General features: G+C 37.0%; 2 protein-coding genes and 3 long non-coding RNA genes across 5 annotated transcripts; 4 read left to right on the top strand and 1 right to left on the bottom strand.

Annotated features, from left to right (window-relative positions):
- The first annotated feature begins 1256 nt into the window (after positions 1 to 1256).
- On the top strand, positions 1257 to 3396 carry LOC113471811. The gene is made up of 2 exons (XR_003394363.1): positions 1257 to 1316; positions 3350 to 3396. It is a non-coding gene; the product is annotated as an uncharacterized LOC113471811 (long non-coding RNA).
- A 153-nt stretch (positions 3397 to 3549) lies between these two features.
- Positions 3550 to 6959, top strand: LOC113471810. Its single transcript, XR_003394362.1, has 2 exons — positions 3550 to 3728; positions 6897 to 6959. It is a non-coding gene; the product is annotated as an uncharacterized LOC113471810 (long non-coding RNA).
- A 615-nt stretch (positions 6960 to 7574) lies between these two features.
- LOC103519933 (dnaJ homolog subfamily A member 1-like) lies at positions 7575 to 11908 on the top strand. The gene is made up of 5 exons (XM_026831238.1): positions 7575 to 7832; positions 8272 to 8362; positions 10294 to 10306; positions 10550 to 10636; positions 11712 to 11908. The coding sequence occupies exons 1-5, from the start codon at positions 7701 to 7703 to the stop codon at positions 11857 to 11859; spliced, it is 471 nt and encodes a 156-aa protein (XP_026687039.1). The 5' UTR covers positions 7575 to 7700; the 3' UTR covers positions 11860 to 11908.
- Positions 11909 to 12983: 1075 nt separating this feature from the next.
- On the bottom strand, positions 12984 to 15269 carry LOC103519932 (uroporphyrinogen decarboxylase). The gene is made up of 3 exons (XM_026831240.1): positions 14926 to 15269; positions 14337 to 14769; positions 12984 to 14163 (listed from the first exon to the last, which is right to left on the bottom strand). Exons 1-3 carry the CDS (start codon positions 15206 to 15208, stop codon positions 13800 to 13802), a joined length of 1080 nt encoding a protein of 359 aa, XP_026687041.1. The 5' UTR covers positions 15209 to 15269; the 3' UTR covers positions 12984 to 13799.
- Positions 15270 to 17132: 1863 nt separating this feature from the next.
- Positions 17133 to 18352, top strand: LOC113471809. Its single transcript, XR_003394361.1, has 2 exons — positions 17133 to 17198; positions 18304 to 18352. It is a non-coding gene; the product is annotated as an uncharacterized LOC113471809 (long non-coding RNA).
- Positions 18353 to 18706: the final 354 nt, after the last annotated feature.

Raw genomic sequence — 18706 nt, 5'->3', positions numbered from 1 at the left:
AGTGTCCACGTAAGAACTTCCAGGACAACAAGGACAACGCAATGTTCTCCTTCGGGGAAGCAATCACATTAGGACCTTTTTATAGAACTCTCAGCTCAGTTCCCCGGTTCCCCCACCTTTTCAGTTTAGCCTTGAATCAGGTCCGTCACTTTTTTGTCCGCGCGGAGTTCGAAAGCTTAGCTTCACGCGACCGAATCACCGAAATGAAGATATACTAACCCTCTCCCGCGGTTACTGACAAAACCCTTTGGTTCCCGAATTTTCAAGTGGTCCACTTGCCGGCAATTCCCTCCAAATGAAACAAGTATACGTGGTCACTTTGACTTGTCTAATATATGTGCTCGATAGGTAAGTGATGAGCTTTGAGAAAGTATGTGAAGCTCTGAAGAGCACTGTAGTGTTAGAAAGTGTCGGAGAAGCAACTTACTTTTAGTCCACTTGCCGGCAATTCCCTCCAAATGAAACAAGTATACGTGGTCACTTTGACTTGTCTAATATATGTGCTCGATAGGTAAGTGATGAACTTTGAGAAAGTATGTGAAGCTCTGAAGAGCACTGTAGTGTTAGAAAGTGTCTGAGAAGCAACTTACTTTTAGAAAGTGACTAGGAGCATCGTACTTTTTTTATGAAGTGCCAAGGTCTTCTCGCATTTTCCACTGTTCTTGAGAAACCGTTTTTTTTTTCTTTCTCCATAATTTCGCTTTGCAGCCGCTTCAGTCAATTGGTTGACGTACAAGAGTTCTAAAGCTACGCACATCGAACTTAAATTTAGGCACAATGGGGCGAAAGTTACGTTGTTATTTATGTAGCTACAAGCGAAACTTTTTTTATTTCTAATACCTAGGTACGGATAAATATTAGTGTCTTAGCATTAAAGAGATAACTAAAGCTACGCACATCGAACTTAAATTTAGGCACAATGGGGCGAAAGTTACGTTGTTATTTATGTAGCTACAAGCGAAACTTTTTTTTATTTCTAATAGGTACGGATAAATATTAGTGTCTTAGCATTAAAGAGATAGTGTGGTACTTTGGAATTTTGGCGCTGAAGACAGACAAAGATATAGGTTCAGTTAGGTGCTCTGAGGTAAACTATTCCACATTCAAGTCAGTCACAACCACAAAAAAATTTGGACCGATTGCAATACTTTCATTACTTACTAGTAAAGCTCTCTATACTGTAGTAATAGAAAGTAAAAAAAAAAGTACACCTACTAGTTAAAGCTTCGCAATACTTTAGTAATAGAAAGTAAAAAAAAGGTCAGGGCGAACGCATCAATCCCAAGGACAAGTGTCGAACTTGTGCCGGTAAAAAGGTAAGTTTTTGCTGATAATGTAACAGTGAAAACTAGTCAAAAGTCAATCATAGCTTGACTAATCCACTTCTGCCATTTGTAATTTTGAATTAGTGGAGATGTCAAACTAACGCCTTACAAAGTACTTACACACTTATCAATTTTTCAAGATCTTTGCCTAGGACAGCCTTTAGGTAGGTAGGTAGGTACCTGACAGGCGCACCCTTTCGGACATACCCGTCAGGTCTATCTGACAGTGAATGGCCGGCCTAATTACACGTAATTATGAGCTGTAAGTTGCACGTAGCTTTACCCATAATTGTGTTCAAGTTCATGCCATTCTATAATATTCTATTATGGGACTGGTTGCTCCTCTCCGGTGTCAAACTAACGCCTTACCAAGTACTTACACACTTATCAATTTTTCAAGATCTTTGCCTAGGATAGCCTGTAGGTAGGTAGGTACCTTACAGGCGCACCCTTTCGGACATACCCGTCAGGTCTATCTGACAGTGAATGGCCGGCCTAATTACACGTAATTAAGAGCTGTAAGTTGCACGTAGCTTTACCCATAATTGTGTTCAAGTTCATGCCATTCTATATAGGTCACATGGCCTCACTTGTCATGAACTGACTTCACTTACGAGTCTGACGACCTCTCTAGTGTTCTCTTGGATCTCAACAACCTCTGTTCGAAATGTGCCTGAATTGACCCAACTATTTATTTTGTCTTGCCTTCAGTACCTATGTATAATAAAGCACTCCGTACCCAGAAAACGCCTCGCGGCCGCAGCTGCGTCCCAAAAACACTTCCCCAAATCAGCTGTTCATTCAAGAAACTTCGAGAGAGCAGAAAACGCCTCGCGGCCGCAGCTGCGTCCCAAAAACACTTCCCCAAATCAGCTGTTCATTCAAGAAACTTCGAGAGAGAAAAAAAAATAAACAAATGGAAATTTGGAAAATACAAGAACCACAAGAAGAGTTCAAGCTTCGAGACGTTTTTCAAATTTCTTTGTCGTTTTTCTGGGCGTTAAAGTGAAGAATATTTTATAAATAACTTGTTTTTACTTAGTCAAGGTAATGTACTTTCATTTTATATCCTTCTTGTCCACCTTTTCACTGTAAAATCTGTCTAATTTTGTGTTGAAAGATTTCGTTTCCGGATCTCCGAAATGGCAAGCCTCAAAGCATGACGACACACTATTGAAGGAAAAAATACCCAAAATATTCGTCATAATGAGGAAAAGCAGGTTTATTTTGTTCCAAATCTTCCTTTACTACCCCCTTTGTGTTTCTCACACTTTACGGTCATGCTATCCCAAGGCCTTGATGGAACCTAGAAGTACCCTCACTGGTATATTTCAACCTCCTCAGTTTCTCCAAAATTCACCTGTAGCACCTCTGAAGAGTCCGCATACTCAGGTTTATTCTAGAGAAAAGCTGTGAGTCCATATACTGTCCCATTAAGAGGATACCAAGAGGTGTCATCAAGGCCAAAGAGCTAGCTGCAGCACCTCTGAAGAGTCCGCATACTCAGGTTTATTCTAGAGAAAAGCTGTGAGTCCATATACTGTCTCGTACTAAATTAGGGGAGATGCCAAAACTACCATAGTGTTTGTGTTTTGTTCATTTATTTGAAGCAAAAATATATTTTTATTAGGGTATTTTTTATTTAATGGACTGCGTTACCAGAATACTTCAGTATGGTACCACTGGGATATTCAGGTACATAATTATGTCGTTGTACCCTACTTCCTGAGACGGACTTGACCGTAGTCCCATTCAGGTACCCTCAAAAGAGCAAATGTTATTGTCTGTGGTTTGACAGGGCTGGTTTTGTCTCAGTTTTACGTCCTCCAGCAAGACGAAAGTTCATGCCATAATTTCGTCCTTTTTTCTTCTATTCTTCCATAGTCCCATTCAGGTACCCTCAAAAGAGCCAGTGTTATTGTCTGTGGTTTGACAGGGCTGGTTTTGTCTCAGTTTTACGTCCTCCAACGAGACGAAAGTTCATGCCATAATCTCGACCTTTTTTTTCTTCTATTCTTCCCCAGACGGTTCGAGAGCGTAAAATCCTGGAGGTTCACATTGACAAGGGTATGGTTTTTTAGCACTACTTCCGTTTGAAAATTTAAATTTTAGCGCCAATTTTTTCGACGTGAAAGAAAAACCGCATCGTGCGAACTTATCTCTCCAATGTTGCCAACAGAAAACGCCTCGCGGCCGCAGCTGCGTCCCAAAAACACTTCCCCAAATCAGCTGTTCATTCAAGAAACTTCGAGAGAGAAAAAAAAATAAACAAATGGAAATTTGGAAAATACAAGAACCACAAGAAGAGTTCAAGCTTCGAGACGTTTTTCAAATTTCTTTGTCGTTTTTCTGGGCGTTAAAGTGAAGAATATTTTATAAATAACTTGTTTTTACTTAGTCAAGGTAATGTACTTTCATTTTATATCCTTCTTGTCCACCTTTTCACTGTAAAATCTGTCTAATTTTGTGTTGAAAGATTTCGTTTCCGGATCTCCGAAATGGCAAGCCTCAAAGCATGACGACACATCGGACACACTATTGAAGGAAAAAATACTCAAAATATTCGTCATAATGAGGAAAAGGAGGTTTATTTGGTTCCAAATCTAATCTTCCCCTATTACCCTTTGTGTTTCTCACACTTTACGGGCACATTTGGACCAGGGTTACCTGTTTAGATTTCTAGGAGTGTTCTACTGTTCTCCTATGCGTGTTCGCGAACGTTCTTTATGGCAGTGATATGTAAAATCGAAATTTCGTGAAATAGGTACACAAAATAGGTGCTCTCAACTCTAGCCACTGCTTCAAAGAAAGAGCCCTAAAACTGCTTCTTTTGAATTTAAACACATGAAAATTAGGTCCTTAGATAGGTAGGTAATACTTAGAGTTACGAGTGAATCCTAAAACAATTACTATGGAGGTCTTTGACTTTGGTGCTGTTGTTAAGTTTGAATGGAACACAATGAAATCCTTTGTTTTGCCATTAAACTATCTTATATAGAAAAACTTTGTACTTACGTAAGTACTTACATAATTGAACCATATCATTTTGTACCCACAATTTCCTTCAAAAGAAAATATTTTTACCAAGGAAGGGGTGGGGAAAGGACTTCTCTGAACTTTACCCTTTTCAATCCACATCATATTCCTGGACATAAGATGTGGAATTTTTACTTTTTCTGGATATAGATTAAAAATTTCAGTGGGAAATCCCCTTTAGTAAGATAAGGTGTGTGTAGTGAAATTGCAAACTTAGTAGAGCTGTTTCCATGTTTATGTGTATCCATTTTCATGTTTTAAAAAGAGCATAACTCAGTCTCTGTATGTTATTGCACATGGTTTAACTTGAATCTGTATTTTTAGTTCTAAAATGCACTGGACATAAGGTTTACCTCACATTGGTTCAGAAAAAGAATCCTTCCTCTCATTCAATTACCTACTTGTTTTCTTTCACTGCTTGCATTCAGACAAAAGCTATTTTTTGGTGCTTTAAATCATCCCAAGTACCTATTGAGTAAAACATACCCATGTACTCAATGTTTTGCTGTTAGGTTTACTACATATCAAATTGTAACACAGTTATACCTATGACGAATTGAATTCTCATTATCATACCTTTTTTGGTTGGGCTGATATTTGAGTGGGTTTTGATTTCTATCTCTTCATTTCATGTGATGTTCTGATATTCTTATTAGAAAACTTATGGGGAAATCTGCAACAATAACATGTTTGGTTATAATTTTTTTCTTACAATATAATTTTGTCATGATGAAAGTACTTATTTTATTGGCCTGTTACTTAAAAAGTAAAGTTTGACAGACAACCAAACATGAGTTTCTAGAATTTTAACCAACCTTAAAATGTCATCTTGAATTTACTGCCAGATTTTTCCAGCAAAATTAATTAGAATATCACCCTATTTATTCACCTTTAAATTCATATTAAAAAAAAAACATAGGTAGGTATACCTACTTTAGCATTTATAAAAAAGACAAGTGATGAGATTGGAGTACACAATTTTGTAGGTGTTATTTTTCAATCTCCAAGTGGTGGGCATTGTAAGAGGGCACACATCATCTCTCTAGCTAAGTATTTTGGAACAATAAAACAACTGCTACATAAAGACTTGTGTGGCCTGTTTTATAGCATGTGATATTTATGATATTTTGTGATCACCCTGTATTCAAAAATAACCTCTGAGTGTGTGACTCAATGTGTGATTTATTGATGTTATTGTGCAGGGAAGCAAGTTTTCAATGTATGAATAATTATGTGTATTGCTGTTACATCAATACCTTGGAATTAACCCTCGGTGCATGCCATGACCTATTTAATATAAAATGTCATGTAACAGTAGAATCACTTAAGCCACCTAGACTACTTACATTCTTATAAATACCTAACTGGTAGTTCTGTGAACTGTAGAACTCACACAGAGGGTTAAACAGCTATCAAGACTTGGAAGGTTGAGTGAAATTATTTCTGTAAAGTGGAAATAATCTGGCGAAATTCTTTGTTGAGTTCAAGATTCCACATATGTACCTATTTCTTTTCATTCAGGAGTTATGGTAAAGCAATTGGAGGATTCCTGTAGAGGTCCCCAATTACAGATTGGCCCCAAAATCTATTGTGAAAATGCCTTAACACATTGAATATGTAAGCTAAATTTCATCAAAATTAGACAAACTGTTTTAGAGATAAGTATGGCGATTCAGTCCATATGATATGATGATCAAGTTGAAACTTACTACCTACTGACTTAATATGTTAAAAAAATTGAGTTACTTTTGAATCCCTGAGTGTACATCCTGATTGCTCCCCCACCTCTTCTTCAAAAATGTGTTCCTTCCCACTGCCACTGCATCTCCAAATTATACCTATTGAAAATATTGTTCAATGAAGGGTTAAATCCATCACATTAGAATGTTAACCCTGAATGTGCTCAGAGTCCAAGGTGACCATATAATATACTTACACATGCACCTGATATATTCCAGTATAATGTCTGATAGATATCTCTATGAACAGGGAGCATTATTTTCACCTCTAAAATGGAGTCAAAGTCAATGCTCTCTAGAGATGTGTAAAGAATGAGTGAGTTATAAAAAAAGAACTACTCTTTTTAGTGAACTACTCAGTGACTGATTCAGATCCTAAATCATTAACTACTCTTCACCTCTCTCTATAGATGTAGGGACTGTAGGGAGTAAGAATCTCACTCATAGACTGAGTAGTCCTGGGAAAAGAGTAGTTTTAAAAACTCACTCACTTGCAACACATCTCCAATCTTTCTACACTGAAAATGCAGTTTTAACACCAACAAAAATTTGATAGCGTGTATTCATTGCCCTCAAATTGAACCTCTCTAAATATGTTACTCCTTTGACTTGGGCATTAGGAAGGGAACAATGGACTCTGCACATGGGAATTTTGTTAAAAAAACCCTCCCATTTCAATGTAGGAAAATGATACAAAAAAGAAGTTAACAGGGATATTATTTAAGTAAGTATTTTACACCAATTTTTACTTCTTCTTTATTATTATTATTCCATATTTATTCTCGTTTACTTTCAGGCATTCTAGCTTACAAGCATCCAACAATCATTTATTCCAAAGAAGAACATAATTTAACTGTGCATTAGTTTTTTCAGTGTCAAGTTCCCGGATGTGATTCCCGTTGACAAGGTGCCCGCCATTGAGGCGTGCCTACCCCCCAGGTGAGACTTTTATCGTATTGAAAATTATTACTTATGACGAGGGCCACACTGCCTCAGTGGCGCAGTGGTCAAGACGCTCGCCTGGTAAACAGGAATTATTATTATTATTCCATATTTATTCTCGTTTACTTTCAGGCATTCTAGCTTACAAGCATCCAACAATCATTTATTCCAAAGAAGAACTTAATTTAACTGTGCATTAGTTTTCCCTGCCAAGCAAAAAGACCAAACATGGTAAAAGAGACGGTTAGGTGGTAGAGAACGCCTAAGGCGTTAACCTCGCCTAGTGGTTGCCTTCCACACAAGAGTCTATTATTATTATTGCATGTGTCACATGTTTTGACAATTGAACCTCTCTAAATATGTTACTCCTTTGACTTGGGCATTAGGAAGGGAACAATGGACTCTGCACATGGGAATTTTGTTTTTTTTCCCTCCCATTTCAATGTAGGAAAATGATACAAAAAAGAAGTTAACAGGGATATTATTTAAGTAAGTATTTTACACCAATTTTTAACTTCTTCTTTATTATTATTATTCCATATTTATTCTCGTTTACTTTCAGGCATTCTAGCTTACAAGCATCCAACAATCATTTATTCCAAAGAAGAACTTAATTTAACTGTGCATTAGTTTTCCCTGCCAAGCAAAAAGACCAAACATGGTAAAAGAGACGACGTTCTACGATATTCTCGGCGTGAAGCCCAACTGTACCCAGGACGAATTGAAGAAGGCCTACAGGAAGCTGGCACTCAAGTACCATCCGGACAAAAACCCCAATGAGGGAGAAAAGGTATGGTATTTATAGAGAAAATGTATGGTATGTATTTATAGGGAAATGTATGTTATTTATTTGTCTTTAGATGATCCATTGATACCTCTCCTCTCTCCTCTGTATAAAATTTCTAAGGAGGGAGAAAAGGTATTTAGATGATCCAATACTTAAGTAATCCCTCGTACACATTTTCAGAAACGAAAATAAGTATAGACTCCTCCTACAGGAAAAGATAGATGGAAAAATGAGATGCTCCCCGAAATCCAAGCACAGAGCCGAAAAAACTTCGACCCCGCCGGGAATCGAACCCGGGACTTCCGAAATGCAAGCCCAGCGTGATATCCACTCGGCCACGGAGGTTGCTCTACCTACTGGAAACTATTTTCGTACTTTTTCACCCTTCCCCCGCGTTCTTCGAACATCACCAAATTCAAATTTTCCACCTTTATCCCCTCAGTTCAAACAAATCTCGATGGCGTACGAAGTGCTGTCGAATCCAGAGAAGCGCGAACTGTACGACCAAGGCGGTGAGAAAAAAGACAGACAATGTTTTATTTCTTTATTTATTTTAAACATATCTGATCATGTTTTTTTTTTTACTTTTGAGCTTCATGTTTAATGGCTCCCTTGGGCCTGGTGAGCTTTACAGAGGCTGGTTATGTCAGTCGCAAGTATCCCCTTTCAACAATGTTCAGCCTATTTCTCAGCTTCGTTTTCAAGTTGCCAAAATGGAAGTTTTTACACAATAATTATTTTTTCACTGTCAACACTCAACTTCTGTGATTAGAAGGATAAAAACTAAACCGCATTACCGCACGCGTCAGGAGCAGAGCTAAATGAAACCAGAATCTCGGGATTGCTTGGCAAAACTCGGACGCACGTGCAATATTTTTCTCTCTCTCTCTCTTTTCTCTCTCTCCTCTTCGGATTTATTTTTTAAGACTAAAATAACTTACATTTTTGCCCCTAGATAGCCATCGCCCCCTTTATCGCTCCTTTTATTGATCGCCCCCCATATCGCCCCCTAAGGCTTCATCGCCCCCATGAAAATCTCCATCGCCCCCAAGGGGGCGATATTGCCCAGGTTGGGAAACACTGCTTTAAATCATCCCAAGTACCTATTGAGTAAAACATACCCATGTACTCAATGTTTTGCTGTTAGGTTTACTACATATCAAATTGTAACACAGTTATACCTATGACGAATTGAATTCTCATTATCATAGGTTTACCTCACATTGGTTCAGAAAAAGAATCCTTCCTCTCATTCAATTACCTACTTGTTTTCTTTCACTGCTTGCATTCAGGTAATATTCTTTGGTGCTTTAAATCATCCCAAGTACCTATTGAGTAAAACATACCCATGTACTCAATGTTTTGCTGTTAGGTTTACTACTTATCAAATTGTAACACAGTTATACCTATGACTAATTGAATTCTCATTATCATACCTTTTTTGGTTGGACTGATATTTGAGTGGGTTTTGATTTCTATCTTTTCATTTCATGTGATGTTCTGATATTCTTATTAGAAAACTTATGGGGAAATCTGCAACAATAACATGTTTGGTTATAATTTTTTTCTTACAATATAATTTTGTCATGATGAAAGTACTTATTTTATTGGCCTGTTACTTAAAAAGTAAAGTTTGACAGACAACCAAACATGAGTTTCTGAATTTTAACCTTAAAATGTCATCTTGAATTTACTGCCAGATTTTTCCAGCAGAACGATATAATTATAAGCTGAATAATTTTGAGCTGATATTCAAAGAAAACAAGGAAATTGGAACGACATCGAGAGGGAGCAGAGATATGTGACAAGGATGCGACACGAAACTTTTGGTCAAGATCGGTGCAACGGTTGGCGGCATTTTACCGCTTTTTGGCGGTTTTCGGTGTAAGTTAACAATATATCGGGAACGGTATGAGCTAGGGACTTGAAATTTGGTATGTAGTTTACAAATGAATTTGGTATGTAGTTTACAAATGAATTTGGTATGTAGTTTACAAATGTGACAAGGGTGCAAAGTTTGGTTGAGATCGGTGCTGCGGTTGGCGGCATATTTATCTCATAAAGTTCTCCCCGGGCGGTAATCAAACCCGCGACCTAGTGTATAAGGTAGGTGCGTAACCCTCCAAGCTAACTTCACTGGCCTATGCTTTTACCTCATTTGGTGAAGTGGTATTATTCTGACATGTTAGGGTGAGGTGGAGTCTGACAGGCTCCAGTCTAAATTCTTCTGTAGAACTGTAAAAATCTATGGATCCTATCTTAATTCCAAGGACATTTTCCTATAGTATCAACGCCTTGAAAGTTCTTAAATAATATTGAACCAATTTAATCCGAATGCATATACATTATACATACTGTCATATACATAAGCATATATACTATACATTTTTGGTCTTTGTATTTTAGGTATATTATTGGTCAGCGAAGTAGGATATTATATTTTTCTCTAATATTCGTGTTCCAGGTATGATTGATCAGCAACTGGATTGAAATTTAAAAGCGACTGCTTGCAGGCGAATTATTTAATGATGATGACTATAGAAATTAACCCATTATCCATAATCTAGGTGTGAATTAATTATTGGATTACATGTTTATGTTTTCACTGTTCTAGTGTTTTGAGGCTTCTGCAAAAGTTCCCCCCTACCCGTGAAGAGTAAAAACTTGTGTTCTTCTTTTTAAGACGAATCTTCAAAAGTTACATCAGAAGGGAGATAAAGGTTCAATGGAGAGGGGGATCAGGAACCTGGTCTGGAACATGGAGACATTATTATTGTTCTCGAAGAGAAACCTCATCCCGTTTTCAAGTGAGTAGAATAGAATAGAATAGAATAGAATAGAATAGAATAGAATAGAATAGAATAGAATAGAATAGAATAGAATAGAATAGAATAGAATAGAATAGAATAGAATAGAATAGAATAGAATAGAATAGAATAGAATAGAATAGAATAGAATAGAATAGAATAGAATAGAATAGAATAGAATAGAATAGAATAGAATAGAATAGAATAGAATAGAATAGAATAGAATAGAATAGAATAGAATAGAATAGAATAGAATAGAATAGAATAGAATAGAATAGAATAGAATAGAATAGAATAGAATAGAATAGAATAGAATAGAATAGAATAGAATAGAATAGAATAGAATAGAATAGAATAGAATAGAATAGAATAGAATAGAATAGAATAGAATAGAATAGAATAGAATAGAATAGAATAGAATAGAATAGAATAGAATAGAATAGAATAGAATAGAATAGAATAGAATAGAATAGAATAGAATAGAATAGAATAGAATAGAATAGAATAGAATAGAATAGAATAGAATAGAATAGAATAGAATAGAATAGAATAGAATAGAATAGAATAGAATAGAATAGAATAGAATAGAATAGAATAGAATAGAATAGAAGTGCCGGCGGGGGGTTTGAAGTGGTTAAATTTCAACAAAAAAAAAAAAAAAAAAAAAATAATAATAATAATAATAATAAAAAAATAAAAAATAAAATAAAATAAAAAAAAATAAAATAAAGTTCGGCTCTTATGGTTTTAAGCAAAGAATATAAAAAGGACGAAACTAATCAGGATTCATTCACCTTTAAATCCAAGTCAAAAATTGTCTGGCTTTGGGACTTTAAATATGAAGTTTACCAGCCTGAAATTTCCCCTGAAGAGAAATAGCAAAAGTTGAGTGTTGAAAATTTTGTAGCTAAAACCAAATGTCAGTTCAAAGTAATCACCCTAGCGGTTGATTGAGAAAACGCCGACCCCCTCTGAGCACGGGAAAAGTAGATTTATTTATTTATTTTAAATGAGGTACCTACTTATTGCATGTGTCACATGTATTGATAACCCCGGTCTCGTTTTCTGTTCTCAGACCCAAAGTGACTATTCCGGAGAACGGCGAGGAAGTCGTTCTGGAAACAATGGACCCGGAGAAAGAACGCGCTCAGAACGCATACAGACAGGCGCACCAAGAAGACGAAGACCAGGGGCCCTCCAGAGTCCAGTGTGCCACCAACTAAACCAACCCCCCACCCTAAAACGCAGCTACAATATTGTTAAGCAAAAAAATTGGTTGACCCTAACTTTCGCCTAAAAAAAACAATATTCTTCAGCAAAAAATTGGTCTACCCCCCTATTTTCTTTCCCCTTTCACCTCTTTTTTTTTTACTTCTATTCCAATTTTGAGCCGTAATTAATCTATACTACTCAGGTTGTCTGGTCAGACCTCAAGAGCCTGTTCACACTTGTGAACTTGTGAGTTTCAGCCGTTTTTTTTTTTTTTTTTTTTTTAATGTCCTGATGGGCCTTTTCTCCCTTTTGAATTTTTTTTTTCAGCCCATTTTTTTTTTTTTTTTTTTTTTTTTTAATGTCCTGATGGCAATGTAATGAGAGTGTTCACACTACACACGACAAGATTTTCTTCCCCGAACAAGTGTGATCGGGCGTTAAGGCCAATGCAGAAAAAAAACTACATATGTACGTCCTTGTGAAGTAAATATGTACCCTCTGTAAAAACATGACTGCGGTGGGTGAAGGAACACAGTTGGATAACCAGGTTGTCAAGTGTGCCGGGAGGCGCGCGAACGTCAAGAGTTCAACGTGCTGCCCGCCTGGAGTTTTGAGCTTTATTTATTCTTTTCTCTAAAATAAATACTAGATACGAAACAGTTTCATGGATAGTGTCTCTTTTCTTTTCGATGTACTCTTCCTTTTTACTTTCCTTATCCTATAGGAAGGAAAGTAATGTAATCGGGTCAAAATTTCGATGGTCAGTTTTTAGTGTCAAAACACGTTTTGAGGTCCCTAGAGCCTAAATACAAAGTTTCAGCCATTGGTCCGTGTGTGTGTGTGTCTGATCATTCAATAGGATGAGGAAAGTCGTGTGATGTTCACATCAGATTTTTTAAGCGCAAAGTTATGTGGTTTCCCCCTTTGTTACTTATTCCCCCCATCTTTTCCTTTTTGGTTTGTCTCTTATGTTACCAAGTATCAATATGTGGTTTAGGAACAGAAAGAGATGCGAATTTCAAACTGTTGGTGTAATGGAATCAGTATGCTTACAGTTTACCATCAAAATGTAGGTATTGAATAAAACTTACTGTTGAAGGTACATCTAAAGAAATGTAAAAAAAAAAAAACATCGTATGAGAAAAAATATTCGAAATAGATTTATTGACCAACAAGTTAGTATCGTAGAAAACAATTACCTATTGACAAAAAACATGATCTTTTGACGTTGCAAGGCCTATTTCAGTAATCACTATGCTAATAGGTACCTCTGCCTCTCAGGCATAGCTGTAGTATGAGCGTTTGCATTTCTGATCAACCTAAGTATTAATTACATAGGCAACATTTCTTCTTTCTTCTCAACCTTAGGCCTTACACTTGGTTCATCTCTTACAAAGATATGAACTCCCTATCAACTCCGAACTTCTAGGTACACAAGTGTTTTAAAGCTCTGTTGTACATAAATATATGTATTGGATTTTATAATACCCCCCTTATTTTTACTTAGGTTTTAATTTTAAAATATTAAGGCCTTCCTGAAATAGATTATAAATAAAATGAAATCACTACCTACTGGATTTATTTGTGTTTGTGATTTTTCTATTTTTATTTTTTAGCTAAGCTAAGTATAAAGGAGTACTGTTGGTGTGTACCTTTTCATGATTTACACAGCCTGATAAAATAAATTTTACAGAAAATAGGTATGGAATAGAGCCAGCCAGTCAGCCTTTAAGTGCCAAATTTGGGGTTCAATTCCCACCCAGGGCGACCTTTATTTTTGGAACAGCTGGCTTTCTCCTATCCTGTCTTGCTTCTCTTTTCGACTTTGGGATGACAAGACCTCTGTTTGTACAGATCTCTCTATCAAAAAATTTAAATTAGCAATGACCAAAAAATGGGTCCTGCCCTGCCTCCAAGTTTATCTAAGTACAATTTCCAACTCTGCTGGACTTCATAGAGCATCATGTATAGCATCTATAAGTACTTGAACATGCTCGGGATCCATGTCGGGATAAATGCCATGTCCCAGGTTAGCAATATACCGGCTCTTCCCAAACTCTTTGGCCATCTGAGTCCCGATTTTCCTTAGTTTTTCCTTTGAAGCATACAGAGCACAAGGATCTAGATTTCCCTGTAGAGTTTTATTTTTTATAATACTTCTAGCCAGTGAAGGTTCTATTGTCCAGTCTATACCAACGATGTCATATTTTGTTTGGTTAAGTTCTTCGAGAGCATAGTGAGCTCCTTTAGCAAATATTGTCATTGGCACATCATTGTTCATTTGTTTCAGCTGTGCTTTGACCTTTTCATTGATGGTATTTATGTATGGCAGTGCAAATTCTTTGAACAGATCTAAATCTAAGTACTCAGCATTGGATTCGAATAGTTGTAACAGTTGTGCCCCTGCTTTGGAGCTCCTTTAGCAAATATTGTCATTGGCACATCATTGTTCATTTGTTTCAGCTGTGCTTTGACCTTTTCATTGATGGTATTTATGTACGGCAGTGCAAATTCTTTGAACAGATCTAAATCTAAGTACTCAGCATTTGATTCGAATAGTTGTAACAGTTGTGCCCCTGCTTTAGCTTGACCTACGAGATAGTCCACTATCACATTTGTTAGGATTTCTAGTAGTTTTTTGCTTTCTTCCGGATATTTGTACAACCAGTGTTTGGATTTTGACATTGTCTTGGAGCCTCCACCCTCGATCATATATGACATTAAGGTCCATGGAGCACCACTGAATCCTATCAGAGGCACTTTTCCTTCTAGTTTATGTCGGGTTAGGGTTATGGCCTCAAATACATAGTTTAATTCTTTGTAGACATCTACGGGAGTTTTCAGCTTCTTGAGATCTTCTGGAATAACAAGTGGTTCTGGTAGTACTGGTCCCACTGCAGGTTTCATCTCAACAACCATACCTGGAACAGAAAGAAGCAGTCATGTAGAACTAGATGAGTAGGTACTTACATAAAATGATTATTAAATTTATCAGTGAATGTCCAAACACATTTTTCTGGTAGGTAGTCTTTTTGCATTTTAAACAACAAATTTAATATCTACTGTTAAAAACTTACCAAGAGCTTGAGGTATGACCAATATATCGGAAAAAATAATGCTAGCATCCAAATTAAACCTCCTGATAGGCTGAAGAGTAATTTCTGCAGCTAGTTCAGGTGTTTGACAAATCGTAAAGAAATCATGCTTTGACCGGAGCTCTCGAAATTCGGGTAAATACCGTCCTGCTTGTCTCATAATCCAAATGGGGATCTTGTCTACTTCTTCTCCTCTTGCTGCACGTAAAAGCCGGTCATTTTTCAAAGGTGGAAAAGTCATTTTCTCTTCAGAAACACTCGACATTTCCACAAAAGAAAGCACTCTTTTGAAAATTTCCCCCTTATCAGCAAAGTGATAAGCAGTTTGTTTTTGTTTACACGTGAAATCTTATGCGCAGTCACACCTTCGCGTCATCATTGTATTTTAAGTGAGAAAGAAAATGTTTATTTTTGATTTTTCTCACGGTTTTGTAGTTTTTCTTTGGTATTTTTTGAATTTTATTATTTTTTTAAAAAATAGGAAGAAGAAAAAAAGGAGATACCTACTTAGTGTTGCTTGGAAATTTATTTGTAAAAATTCGTTCGCTTTTTGATACCGGAATTTTAGGGAGAGGAAAATCGAGTGAATTTTGGTCTTCTTTTTGAATATTTTGCTGCGCGCATTTCCCCGCCTTTCTGCTAGTTCCGCTTCCGAAAACGACCACGACTGTTTTGTTTGAGATTAGCGCTAGTGTAGAAGTTTGAGAGGGAGCAAGAGCAAGACAAGAGCGAGCGAAGAAAAGTCCAGAAAATTTTTTGCAAGTTAAGTAACTTCAAATTTCGAAAATTCGTCGAGACTTCGAAAATTTAGATTACAGGGAGAGAAAAAGGAACTCCGCTACTCGGAAAAACTGAATCCTAGAGGAATAGACGTAAGTAATCCATTGAATCAACTGTTTAAACTAAGTACCTACACAAAATCAGAAGTTTTTGGTTGCTCAGACAACAGAACACTACAGTCATGCCATGAGTCAGTAGGTACCTAACTAACATACCTTCCTAGCAATGTAAGTATCTTTTTCCCTTCTGGTTCTCTTTTGTTCAGGAGAAAGCTTTCCAACTTGATCTGGAGCATATTTAGGTTTGTCAGTTTGTAAGGCAAACTACCTAAAATCTAAAATACAATCATGCTGTTTTTTTTTGCCCCCAAAATAAGTTCGTTCGTTTTTTTTCTTCTTCTAAAAAAGTCACAAATTTCTTCGTCCGAATAAGAATTAGACAAGTGTTTGTTTGATTTTGGAATTTTTGGATAAATTTTCAATAGGTGCTCCTATAATTTGTGATTAAGTACATTATGTACCTAAAAAAAAGGCACTGATTTATAGTAACCTGTTGATTAGATCTATAGTAACACTACCTGATGTTTAGACCTATGGACTTTTAACCACAGCCAGATTTATTTCAAGGTAATGATAAAATTTATGTTTTGATACATTATTGCCTGGATCATTTTGGACCACTCCAGCCCTTTGTACAGTAGACAGTAGAGACTAATGCCTGGGGACACTGAAATTTATATGAATGAAAGTCCTTTATAAAGTCCTTTCAAAGTTCAATCCCTTTGAAAACTCCTTTAAAAAACAAAAGTTTTTTCTCTGAATTATAGTTTTCATTTACTTATTTATTTGTTCATTTATTTTCAGAACCAGGGAAGCGACTTTACTGGCTTATTTTGGGACAACTAGTTGATCCTAGGAATTCTCGGATAAGCCAGTTGTACCTAGGAAAGCCAAGTGATACCTAGGACAGACAAGTTGTACCTAGGAAAGCCAAGTTGTACCTAGGAAAGCCAAGTGGTACCTAGGACAGACAAGTTTTACCTAGGAAAGCCAAGTGGTACCTAGGACAGAGAAGTGGTACCTAGAAAAGTCAATTGGTACCTAGGACAGCCAAGTTGTACCTAGGAAAGCCAAGTGGTACCTAGGAAAGCCAAGTGGTACCTAGAAGAAATCAGACTTTTATCAGTGGTTTTACATCTCTCTCTCTCTCTCTCTCTCTCTCCCGTCCCTCTTCCTCTTCTCTCCTCTATCTTCCCTATCTCTCTCTACGTCTCCCCCTCATCATACATCCTCTCTTTACTCTCTCTCTCTCTCTTCCTCTCAATCTCTTTCTCTTTCTCGCAATCTTTCCCCCCCTCCCTCTTCCTCTCTCTCATCCTCTCCATCTCCATCTCTCTCTTCTCTCTCCCCAGGTGGAGCTTTACATTTATGATTTATCCCAGGGCATGGCTGCAGCCCTATCCAACATTATCATACGTAAGTCTGCAATCATTATATAAACATTAACATACGACATTAATATTAATATTTGGTAAAAAATGTATCACATTTATTAAAATAAGTATTATCTATCAACATTAATACACAACTACGCGATAGACGTGTTCTTAAGGCTTGTAGAGTGGAGCTGAAGGCAAAGAGCACCTTTCGTCCTTCACTCGATGCGGTTTTAATGGAGGAGTTGCAAATGGGTAGAAATTATTAATAAATGGTTGATTCCTACGTAAAAAGTAGTGAAAAATCCAATTATCCAATGGAGGAGTTGCAATTGGGAAAATTATTATTAATAAAAGGTCGATTCCTACGTAAAAAGTTGTGAAAAATCCAAATACAAAACTCCGAAAAAGTAACTTTAAAAGGTCGAAAATTCATTTTTTAATTGCCGTTCTAATGAAAAAGTTCAAAGAGTAAGAGTTGTGACGTCAGATTTTACGTCAAAATTCGCAGAAACGCTTGCGCACAAACAAACGAAGCGGGAGTCATGAATTATGACGTCATCGCCTACGGGAGCGTATGCCGTGACGTCAAACTTTACGATTTACCGGTATTTTTTTAGATCGATTTATCTCGGTATCTAGAAGTCGTAGAGGAAAAAAAAAATTCCGTTGGTCCTCATTTTTCCTGCTCTATGACTTTGAAACATCACCCAAGTAAGCGCAACTGATCTATTCATTGCCCTTGCTCGAAGCTCTATCTCTATACACTATCCTATCTGCTCCACTTTGTTTTTAGCCTAAGACGGATTTGTGAATACTTTATGAAACCAGCCTAGTTCGCTTAGAGGGTCGCTTTCCTGCCTTGTAAGCGCTAGGTCGCGGGTTTGATTCCCGCATGACAAGAAAAGGTTCAGTAATCTGGCTAACAAGGAAAGGTTAAAAAATATACTCATTCAGTTAGTCTCCTCCTCCTCCCTCGTAAGGGTTTGCCTGGGTCAGAATATACTGACAGGGGATTGGGTGCTCCAAATTAGAGGCATTTTGCTGTGATATCCACTAAAGTTGTGAAAAAGCTCTCTGCTTTACCATGATTTGATTGATTGATACTAATTATGTAAGTATATTGTTTTTGTTTATATTTGCAGAGAAACACATTGATGGTATTTGGCACACAGCTATAGTGGTGTATGGAAAGGAAATATATTTCGGAGCTTCGGGCATCAGTGCAGTACCACCGGTAAGCTCGCTCTCTCTTTCTCTCTCTCTTTTCCCCTACCTTCTACCTCTCTCTTTGTTTCTTCTGCCTCTCTTTCCCTTATCTATTTTTTTCTCTCTCTCTATCTCTCTGTCTTTCTCTTTTCCTCTGTCTTTCTCTTTCCCTCTCTCTATCTCTCCCTCCCTCTCTCTCTCCCTCTCTCTCTGTCTCTCTCTCCCTCTCTCTCTCTCCCTCTCTCATTTTCCCTCCCTTCGAGAGAGAGCGAAAGAGGGAAGGAGAGAGAGAGAGAGAGAGAGAGAGAGAGAGAGAGAGAAAAAATTAGCGAAGGTGAC

Source organism: Diaphorina citri, unplaced genomic scaffold (assembly GCF_000475195.1).
Source record: "Diaphorina citri unplaced genomic scaffold, Diaci psyllid genome assembly version 1.1 scaffold3045, whole genome shotgun sequence".
In the NCBI taxonomy this organism is placed as follows: Eukaryota; Metazoa; Arthropoda; class Insecta; order Hemiptera; family Psyllidae; genus Diaphorina; species Diaphorina citri.
This window is presented reverse-complemented; position numbering and strand designations above follow the sequence as displayed.

Coding starts and splice junctions, on each gene's coding strand:
- LOC103519933 (XM_026831238.1), top strand. CDS start 7,701: ATGGTAAAAGAGACGACGTTCTACGATATTCTCGGCGTGAAGCCCAAC. Junction 7,833..8,271: donor ACCCCAATGAGGGAGAAAAG/GTATGGTATTTA, acceptor TTATCCCCTCAG/TTCAAACAAATCTCGATGGC. Junction 10,637..11,711: donor AAACCTCATCCCGTTTTCAA/GTGAGTAGAATA, acceptor TTCTGTTCTCAG/ACCCAAAGTGACTATTCCGG.
- LOC103519932 (XM_026831240.1), bottom strand. CDS start 15,208: ATGTCGAGTGTTTCTGAAGAGAAAATGACTTTTCCACCTTTGAAAAAT. Junction 14,770..14,925: donor GGTCATACCTCAAGCTCTTG/GTAAGTTTTTAA, acceptor TTTCTGTTCCAG/GTATGGTTGTTGAGATGAAA. Junction 14,164..14,336: donor GCACTGCCGTACATAAATAC/CATCAATGAAAA, acceptor ATACATAAATAC/CATCAATGAAAAGGTCAAAG.